The sequence below is a fragment of the Babylonia areolata genome, chromosome 24 (genome assembly GCF_041734735.1).
Source record: "Babylonia areolata isolate BAREFJ2019XMU chromosome 24, ASM4173473v1, whole genome shotgun sequence".
In the NCBI taxonomy this organism is placed as follows: domain Eukaryota; kingdom Metazoa; phylum Mollusca; class Gastropoda; order Neogastropoda; family Buccinidae; genus Babylonia; species Babylonia areolata.
The window spans coordinates 19,506,205-19,517,375 of record NC_134899.1 but is presented as its reverse complement, the minus strand read 5'-3'; the positions used below and the strand labels follow the sequence as shown (position 1 = coordinate 19,517,375).

The 11,171-nt window shown below is 38.0% G+C and overlaps 1 protein-coding gene across 1 annotated transcript in view; it reads right to left on the bottom strand.

The window, feature by feature from the left end:
• Positions 1-783: 783 nt before the first annotated feature.
• Positions 784-11,171, bottom strand: part of LOC143298966 (syntaxin-binding protein 4-like) — a 32,954-nt gene continuing 22,566 nt past the window's right edge. Inside the window, exons 19-21 of the mRNA XM_076612022.1 lie at positions 11,088-11,145; positions 9,755-9,913; positions 784-2,743 (exon numbers count right to left, since the gene is read on the bottom strand). Coding sequence (XP_076468137.1) covers positions 9,766-9,913; positions 11,088-11,145 — 206 coding nt within the window. The 3' untranslated portion in view covers positions 784-2,743; positions 9,755-9,765. The remainder of the gene's footprint in view (positions 2,744-9,754; positions 9,914-11,087; positions 11,146-11,171) is intronic.

The window sequence follows — 11,171 nt, the reverse complement described above, 5'->3', positions numbered from 1 at the left end:
TCTTTCACGTGCACTAAGTGCATGCTGCATACGGGACCTCACCTCATCCAAACGACTAATTATAGCACCCAGACCCCCCCCCCCCACCCCACCCTCACTCAATGTTTTAAGGTGGGGACAGCAAAAATCATGGTCCGTGTAAGGGATTCAAACCCATCAATACTCAATTTTGCTTCCTAGCCGGGCGCAATAACACAAAGCCAACACTCCTTTCGGTAGGCTGGGTAACACAGACGCTAGGCTTGTATAACACAAAGCCACCACTCCTTTCGGTAGGCTGGGTAACACAGACGCTAGGCTTGTATAACACAAAGTAACCACTCCTTTCGGTAGGCTGGGTAACACAGTCGCTAGGCTTGTATAACACAAAGCCACCACTCCTTTCGGAAGGCTGGGTAACACAGATGATAGGCTTGTATAACACAAAGTCACCACTCCTTTCGGAAGGCTGGGCAACACAGACGCTAGGCTTGTATGATTTTCATCCCCCCCATCCCCCTCACCCCCTCCAAATCTGAAATCTGATACATATGGACCAGTGATTGAACTGAAAAGTAATATCCCATTCTTCAACAGAACATCCAGATACACGTGTAAAAAAATAAAAAATAAAAAATAAAAAAAAGCCCCATCTTCCCTATCAGTAAACAGAACATCCCTAGGTAGCCCAGCTAAACTGCGCCCAACAGCAACCTCCCACAACACGACAATTTTCATCAGCATACTGATGTTGATCGTTGAGTGGAAGAAGAAGATGAAAGAAGAAGAGAACATCCAGATACATGTGTAAAAAAAGCCTTTATTGCTCTGACCACGACCAGTTTAAATGTTGGTATACGTACAGTTAAAGTAACTGAACATTCAGACCTAAATAAATCTAACATGCAACAAAGAGGCAACAGGATATAAAGCAAATACCGCAAGAATAAACACACGAAGGCTTGTCATAAATGAAGACAGTCCTTGTAATAAATGCCCCATGATTATGAGTTGTGTTTACCAACCCAAAAAAATAAACAAAGAGTATACTGGGAAAAAAAATCAACAGAACAAAACAAATCCCCAAAAAAACTTGCAAGACATCAAGTTAGCATATAAATATAACTTAGACAAATAAAACATCCCAAAGAGATTGAATGCTGATCAGTTAAGTATTATATAAAATGTTGCTGTTGTTTTTATCCCTCTTGTTTTTTCTTTGTATTACTTGTCCTTTCTAGGAATTGGAAAAAAATCTGCAGAAGGAAGACTAGAAATTGATAAATAAATATCTAAAAAAGAAGAAAGAATAAGAAAATAATTCAGGCTGGCAAAACAACTTGCCTTAGATGTATACAGTAATCAACTTAACCATGTTTAAGCATTAAATGTGAAAGCTACTTATTAAGTTATATAACAATCTAATTTTCACAACAGGCTTTAGAAGAAAATGGAGGGAGATCTGTTAAAAACAACAACAACAACACAACCACTAAAGAATATAACGAAAAACCAGGATTCAAATAATTCAAGAGATGGGGTGATGAGGAAAAAAAAAATACATAGTACAAAAGAATATCTAACACAATCACACCAAACATAAATTCAAATGAAAACATTTCATTTCAATGGGGAAAAAAATGAGGACGGAATGAAGTCTATTGCAACTTTTGCCCATGAACCTGAAAGCAAGAAAACCTGAAAACATAAAAACAAAAAAACACTTACAGCATTTGTGAGAGTAAGCACAACTCTCGCTCCATATTACTTTCTTTAGCATGCACAGTTTTATTCATGCCTGTGTTTCCATCTAAAGTTTAGTTTACTCTAAGAATAATGAATAGAAATCTTTGAAACTTTTCCATTTTATTTTGTAGTTATGTTTGTAAATTTTGTCACCAGATTCTTTTTTAATCTTGATTTTAGAAACTGTTTGATAGGAACAAATATTGTTCCACACATGATATATAATTCATTTTATTTGTCAAACAATAATGATTGATTGATAGATTCAAAAATGTATCTTCAATTTAACCATGACATGATGGAGACATACTTAACCATGAACAGGCCATTTCATAGATTCACATTGTTTTCACAAGTGTGTCAGAAGTGAAAGTAAAAAATCACAATGAAATAAATCTTTGAGCCATTTCCATCCACCGTTTGTCTATATCAGTTTCCTCAGTTAAAGCTAAGACACTGAACATGACTGAAAGTGTAAATATGTGTAAAACCGTTGTTATATAAACTATGTAATCTTATAATAATGTGAGAAAAGCAAGTGAACCAGCCAATAACAGAGATTTGCATGAACATTACAGTCACAAAGAAAAAAAGGAAGACTAACATAACCATTGTGATCACAATCAAAAATGAATACCATTCCGTTTTAACAAAATAAAATCAAGAAAACAAAAGAAAACAAAACAAATGTTTAGAAAATGCGGGGGGAAAATCACTTTGACTGCTTACACACAGTCAGAAACAAGTTTGGATTTCGTTAACAAAGTGAATGAAACAAATCAACACAAAACAAAAAAAATGCTTGGATTTCTTTTACAAAGTCAACAACGAAACAAAACAAAAACAAAAAACAAAAAAAAACAAGAAAACCTTGAATTTCTTTTACAAAGTCAATAATGAAACAAACAAACAAAAAATGCTTGGGTTACTTTTGAGTACAAACGTTTCTTTTCCACAAGTCATTTCATCTTGGTTAGCACTTCTGAACAAATCAGCTTGTTCGCTGTTGTTACATGCCCTGCAATCAGAAGCAGAACAGGAGTTACATTCGTTTTACTAAAAAGTTGTATTTAAAAACAACGACAAAAAATAATCAGAAAATGAATGACAGGAAAATAAATCTACACCTGAAATCACACACAAGTTCTTGTGTGAGCAGAGAAACTCACACCTGAGAGATTCAACTACACACACACACACACACACACACACACACAAAAAAAACAAAAAAAAGAAAAAAAAAAGACACATCTGTCAAAAACATGAACGTTTACCCCATAACAAGTGTAAAGGTAAGGGTAAGTGTTCACCAGATTGCAATAAAGCTTCGACGTAGGAGATGACAAGGCCTACTGTGTATGCAACTTCCAATTAAAGCTTAGAAAAGTCTGTATTTATTGTTCAGATCCAGACATCAAGAGAATCAGATCTGTTTACTTTATGGGATGAGAAGTATGTACAAAAAACAAACAAACCCCCAAACAGAAAACATTCGCATCAACACTGTATATTGCTGATAGGGATATAATTGCCAAAAAAAACATGTGCATGTGTTCTATACAAACTCGGACACAGACATATTATGCTCTTTGCAAACATATACACACACCTACTGAAAGAAGGAATAATCACTGCGTGCCTTTATCAAAACACAACCAAGTTTTCTGTGGTAAAAAAAAGAAAACAGCAGTTACAAAAGTCATGGTTATTTTTGGGTTCTTTCTTCTCCCGACCGCCCAACCCCCTGCACAAAAATTAAAAAAGAAATGATGACCCAACTGGAAAATGTCTTTAAAAATATGACTAAATATCTACCAAAGATGTATCAACTCCTCAGCAGTGTGACTACTTTCACTACAACCAAAGACCCAATGCACAAAGACACGCGTGCCACTGCTGAAGATTTTTGCGGAGTTACATCCATTCCTTATGAGCTGAAACTGGGCTGACCTGAAGCCAAAGGGTGAATTTCATGACTGTGTAGCATTTAATTTTTTTGTGTGGCAAAAAGGGGGACAGAAACCAGTGGAGAAACAAATCCTGAGACGAAAATGGGGATGGACTGGCCACACCTTGAGAAAATCACCATCCAGCACTACACGCCAGGCCCTGACCTGGAACCCCCAGGGGAGAAGGAAGAGAGGACAGCCAAAGAACAGCAGGAGGTGGGACACTGAAGCAGAACTAAAGAGGCTGGGATCCAGCTGGAGGGATGCAGAAAGGGCAGTCCAGAGTTGAGTTCGGTGGAGAAACGTCACTGATAGCCTATGTTCCACAGGGAGCAATGGGCCTAAGTAAGCAAGCAGTTCTCTCTCTCTCTCTCTCTCTCTCTCTCTCTCTCCTTGCCTCACATATTTTCATGAACACGACTTCAGCCGCAGCACAGACTAACCAAAACATCCAGTGTCAATCAGTATAGCTCATCACCACAGCCACTTTTTTTTTTTCAGCCCAGAACAAAGGGACATAACCCAAACCATTTTGGTTCGCACTTACAAAGAAGGAAAAGGCAGCAGTTATGTGTCTTTGTGTATAACGTCTCTGCTACAAGGACCAAACAATATATCCAGTCATTCACAGCACATTCAATTCTACATAACGTCTACACTTGCAAATCATGTAGTATATAGACAGAGAGAGATAATGAAATGACTTTTTTTTTTTTCAATTGATTCAGTGTATACAAATCAATGAAGAAACCTAATATTGAACTGTTCTGACATTAATGTGACACATGGTACAGGACAAAGAACAGGTGTTTCCATATTCATTGAAATCTGGAGGTTTTCAGAGGTTTCCAACCAACACATGGACAGTGGAAAAGACACATAAGGCAAAGAAGATTATTTTCTAAATTATGGTTTATACTGACTGTTTTGGCAGCAGGTTTGAGGATAATACATGCATGTGCATGCACACATGCACAAACACACACTCACAAACTAAACTGAAATCACATGTCTAGACTTCTCAAATGAGGAAATATGCACACACACAAAAATTATGAATTTTCTAGTGCCTATTCCCATCATTATTCAAGCATCTAAGAAGGAAAACGTCTGCTAAAAAAAAAAGGTCCACGCTATCTGTTCTTGTGCCACAAATGTACACAGGCTACTTACCTATCAAAGAATCAAACAAGCCCCACCAAACTGGTCTTGCCAATAAAAGTAATTGGGTACAAACTTCATAAAAATGTGATATTAAAATTTAAACAATCCATATGCAATGAATAATGATGACAACAGACAATAATACATACAGTCCCAGTGCTAACGAAATCATAGTCTAACTGATTTCTTTCTAAGAACAGGACACACACACACACACACACACACACACACACACACACACACACATTTTCTAAGGCTTCAGCCTATTTTGTCCTATTTCAGGTCACCATCTGTCATTGTAGACATCACTGGAAAGTACAGCCCCACAAGGCATTGTCTATCTACAACTCATAGCACTCAATTCTGCATCAACATATTCTATGGATAGAAGGGGAAAAGATCTTCTACCTGCAAAATTCCAGATGTCTTTCATGGTCAAAAGCTTCAGTATTATCTCTTTGAAACTGCTTTTTCAAGTGAGCTGTTGTTTTTTCTTTCAACCAAGAAGTAAAAACAGGAGTTATAGTTATATGTGCTTGTGAAGCAAGAGTTTCTCCACAACCACCTTTTGTCCTCTGATTCTATAACTATTTGGATTATTATACATAAGATTTACGCCAGCATAAAATAACATACCCCACAATGACAGCTGAACACTCAGCAGATGAATAGTGTAGCTACAAATATTTTTAAAAAATTACAAAATGTAAGCAATTCATATTAATTCTCAACCAAAACAGTTACAAAGAAGCTAGCAAGTGACAAGATTTTTGCATAAAAGTGACCTCAACAAGCATGCATATAACACCGAGTATAAATATCTGTTAGAGTATCAATATCATGTGCTAGAGGTCTGTTTCTCCGTTCGGAAGACGAAACACTGGACAATTTTTGTCATGAAAGGAGTGTGGGTTGAGCTAGAGTAAGCAGCAGAGAAAGACACCCTGAGAAGAAGAGAGCCAGAGAAGAGCATGAGATAATGTGTGTCTGACTCTGTGTGTGTGTGTGTGTGTGTGTGTGTGTGTGTGTGTGTAGTACGTGTGTGTGTGTGTGTGTGCATGTGTGTGTGTGTGTGAGTGTGTGTGTGTGTGTGTGTGTGTGTGTGTGTTTGTGTGTGTGTGTGTGTTTGTGTGTGTGCATGTGAGGTGTGTGTGTGTGTGTGTGTGTGTGTGTGTGCATGTGTGTGAGTGAGCGTGTGTGTGTGTGTGTGTGTGTGTGTGTGTGTGCATGTGAGGTGTGTGTGTGTGTGTGTGTGTGTGCATGTGAGGTGTGTGTGTGTGTGTGTGTGTGTGTGTGTGTGCGTGCATGTGAGGTGTGTGTGTGTGTGTGTGTGTGTATGTGTGTGTGTGTGTGTGTGTGCATGTGTGTGTGTGTGTGAGTGTGTGTGTGTGTGTGCGTAAGAGAGACAGAAGGAGAGAGAAAGTGAGCCAATGTCACTGACAAAACAGAAGACCAAGGAAAAAGACCCAGCAAGCAAAGACACAGACATGGACGGAGAGAGAGAGAGAGAGAGAGACGACAGGACTGGAAATAGAAACAGTCATCAAAAGGTATCAAAAATACTTTGCAATCCAAAAACATCACAGTACCAAAAACATCAGAGTACTTGCACTTTTCCTCCACCCACACATTCTATATATCCTACACACTTCTAAGCTTCCGTCTAAAAAAAAAAAAAGTACAATCCATTACAGGTATCTCAGCTCACCTCTCATGACACACTACTGACTAGGAAAAAGGCACTTTCAAAACATGGACAATCATTTCCTTTCAGGAACATGGCGGTTAATCTCCTGTACATGGCACCATTTACAGCAACTGAATCCACTCTGTATCTCGATTGTATTTAGAGCTTTACAATCCATTGCAAACCACTAAAAATTCCTTCTTTTTTCTTTTTTTTTTCTGGTTGCACAAGCGATCTTGGCATTAAGAATTTTCCTCAGACTATGGATTTAACGTAGCTTTGGAGGAAAATCCCTAGCGTTAAACAAACCTATCGCAGCCAAGTCCTGAACCCTTGCAACCCAACAACCCATCAGTCCCAGTAGCTTACATCAAAGTGTTGTTGCACTCACATCACAAGTAAAGGATCTCACTGGAGGGAAAACGGTCAGCCGTCTTGCCAAAGGAAACAGTAATTTCACCATGCATCCCTTCTCCCACAGTGCACACGTACAAAAATATACAGAAGACGGATGCATTTCTATCCAAAATAAGTTACATCAGCTGGATCATAAAAAAGCATATGTATGTACAAGAACAGAGTTCGGTGGAATTGTAATGTCCATAACAAAGTCTGATTCAAAGAGACCTGATAAACAAATGGCAAACACTACATTCATTAAGCAAATATGAAAGGGACAAACTGAAAGAATGGTGAAAAAAAAAGAGGATTCTTTTTGTTTATTCTTTTTCTTTTTAGCAATCTGCAGATCTTATTATGCAGCAAAATCAACAGAACGTGGGGGAAGAGATTACATATCAATAAAGTATTGATAATCCACCACACAATATCCACATTTTTTTAAAACACAGAACTCAAAATGGTACCTGTTTGATATCCACGTTTTTTTCTGACAAAAATACTGAATGTTATTGATCACAAGTAAGAAATCTTCACGTCAGAGATTTCAAAATTTTAAGTCAAGATTTTTATTGCACTGGGTCAGCCATTTCATCAATTTTACAATCACGTCAGAATACAAACTGTCATGAAGAGAGACATCCAATGGAACACAAGGACTACAGAAACAGGCCCAAGACCTGGCTGACAAAAACCAGTTCAACAAACCCAAACCCAAAGTAGCAGGGAAAAACAAAGTGAAGACAGCTGTAAGGCAAAGGATAGACTGACCAAGGGTTTGGAGATAAGGAAGGGGGAGAATCGGGGTTCGGGAAGGGATACAAATGAGATGATAAACACAATATCCACAACAGCATAAAATATTAATATACAAATATATGTGAGCTCTCACCTCTGGCCTTTTTTTTCAAAGCAGTTGTTTGATTGTCTCTTTGTCATCAGACAGACTAAACTTTCCTTTTTTTGGCTTTTCTTTGAAACTGTAAAAATGTTTGCTGCTTCATGAACTTAGAAAGAGATAGCAGTTAGTGCTGTTTTAATGCTTTATAGTTCTAATTGAAACCAATAAGCACTAAGACATTCATTTATTAACTAAAGTATATGAGAAACCATGATAAACTAAACAAAGCCAAGGAAAATCTATCAATGGCCATATTTTTTTCAAATACTGCCAAACATTTACTTTAAAGATTTCAATGCAAAAAAAAAGTGTACAATGGTTACTGGCACAATTCATGTTTTAAGAAAAAATAGCAATTCAGTTCTGTTCACTAAATATTGAAAACTGACAATATTATTATCGATAATGATAAAATTATGAGAGCAAAATCATACAGAAATGTCCAAGAAAAAAGGAAAACAAGTACGAGATATCTAGAAGTACACACATATTGATAATACTCCCAGTAGCCATATTTAACACGCTGATTCACAAAAACTGGGGATGGTACAATCTGATGGGAGTGGCAGATCAGTTCATACAGTAAAAGCAAAAAACATTCTTGAAAGCTTTCCTTTCATCAACCATGGCCAGGGGGAAAAAATATGAAAAAAAATAAAAATATGACAATTTTTATGTTTTTGTTTTTTAAATAGGGCAAAGAACTCAAGGGAAGCAATCCATCATATTTTTTAAAGCAAAAGGCACCTGTCTGTCTCCCTTTAACTCACTCAGTACGGCCAATCCTCTCTTCTCCTCTACACAGACCCCTCGGATGTCCAGTGGGTGTCTGAATGACCCAACCTTTAGCTTCCGTCGTCAGAATTGTGGTATTCTTTGTCAACATTCACCTCTTCAGAACAAGAGCCTTCCTCTTGCAATATTTTGATGGTGGTAATTGGGGTGAAACGCTGTTAACGTCGTCTCTTTCGCCGTTCGTATGGAGAGAGTTAACTGTCTCACCCAGAAATGCTACCATGGGTAACATCAACCGAAAAATATATCTTAATATATATTCGTTATGTCACCCATGATTTTTTTAAATAAATACATAGGTATTTACATTTTTTTTAGCCTGGCCCCGTTACTTTCACGTCTTTGACACTCCTGAGAAAAATGATAAATGTTTTCAGCTTCCTCATAGACACAATACGTCAGCCCAGTTAGTGCAAAGAATGATTAAAACTGAACTGTTCCACTTCCCTACATGTAAGCTGAAAGAAAGAAACCCCCCCAAAAAAGATGAGTAATATTAAATCATAACAAAATAATCAACATAAAACTAGAACGCCACTCAACCATTTTTGCACTGAATCGCCATCAGCTCTTCAGGAATGCAACATTTCTGTGTGCCAGCTGAATTTTTACAATTGTTCTCTTAATTTTTTTTTTTTATGTAACCTACTCACCATTTCTAAAAATAAATATATGAGAAAAGGGATTTAAACACTACTAGGCATATTACTGAAATTCTAAAACTATCAATGGCTTTCTCTTCCACTCACAATAAGAAAATTACTTAATGTTTAAAAAGCAATCAGTCATTATGGTAAATCGCTTGAGGTGTTTGCAAAAGCAAAATGCATCATTGACCATGACCCACACTGTTACACAACAATGACACTGGAAGGTTAAATACATACATACACAAATACATTCGTACATTATTAAAACTAGACTACCATTGACCATGTTCTTTTAAATTCTCCCGTCTCTACCCACCCTATGATATATGCAGCAACCGTTTCAACAGCCCACAAAAAAAAACAAAAAAAAACCACTCACCAAGCACTTAACCAAGATCAGGAAACAAGAGCCCCCCCCCCCCCCCCCCCCCCCCCCCTCTCCCCGCCACACACAATCCATCCCTCAACAGCCCAAGATTCTCACACAGCCAGTGTTTAAGAAGCAGCAGCCTTGTCTGATTTCGGCGCCATGTCGACAGCTGGTGGTGGTTGACGGTCTGCCCCTCCCCCCGCTGTCATGGCAACAGACTGGTGTTCCATGGTGGATGACGGGTGGTTCCAGGAAGTAGTTTGGTTCAGGTGGCTGAAAGGGAGACAACTGACCGATTGATTCTGGCTGAATGACAGACTGAAAGATCAACCTGCTGAAAGACTTGAAGATTGAAGGACTGACTGACTGACTGATCTAATGACTGAATGACTGGCTGAATGATCGATTGACTGAAAGACCGGAAGGTAAAGGACTGATTGTCTGAATGAATGGCTAGCTAAATAATTGAAAGACTGGAAGAAAAATAACTGACTTACTGATTGATTGGTTGGTTGAATGATTGATTGAAAGACTGAAAAAAAAAAAGGCCTGATTGTCTTAATGTGCGATTCGCTGAATGATTGAAAGACTGGAAGACAAAGAACTGTCTGACTGACTGATTGGCTGAATTATAAATGATTGAAAGACGGGAAGATAAAGGGCTGATTGTCTGAATGAGTGGTTCCAAGTGTGATGATAATTCAATGATAAACTGAATCATCAATTGAGTTGAAAGACGGGAAGATCTTTAGGACTACATGTCTGACTGATTGACTGGCTGAATGACTGATTGAAAGCTGGAAGGAGGACTGACTATCTGACTGAGTAACTGGCTACATGATTGATTTAAGGACTGGGAAATTCAGGGACTGATTCTCTGAGGAACTGGATAAATGACTGATTTTAAGGACTGGGAAATTCAGGGACTGATTCTCTGACTGAGTAACTGGCTAAATGATTGATTTAAGGACTGGGAAATTCAAGGACTGATTCTCTGACTTAGAGACTGGCTGAATGATTGACTGACTGAAAGACTGGAAGATTCAACGACTGGCTGTCTGAATGGCTGGCTAAATGACTAAAAGACTGGAAGGTAAAGGACTGATTGTCTGACTAGCTAAATAAATAACTGGCTTTTGAGAAAAGTGAAAATAAGAGGATAAACATACACAGTTGAGAGAGTGAGGGTGAGAGAAAGAGGGAGAGGGAGAAAAACAATGTGAGAGAGTGAGTGAGTGAGTGTGTGTGTGTGTGTGTGTGTGTGCACGCGCACACGCACGCACACACGCACATCCACTTGCATGTGGGCTTTCTTAAATAAAGTTTTCGTTCCTTTCTATTTTTTTAATTCATATTAATATTACCATTAATTTCCCTTTTTAAGACAACAAAATGAGATCTATAAATCCTTTCAAATGTATAGACAGAATATGCTGCCATCACTTACTTGATATAGTACCTCACACCATCTGCAGTATAGTTCTCTTCCCATCCAAACGGCAAAGCTGAAACAATACACAGGACAGTATTA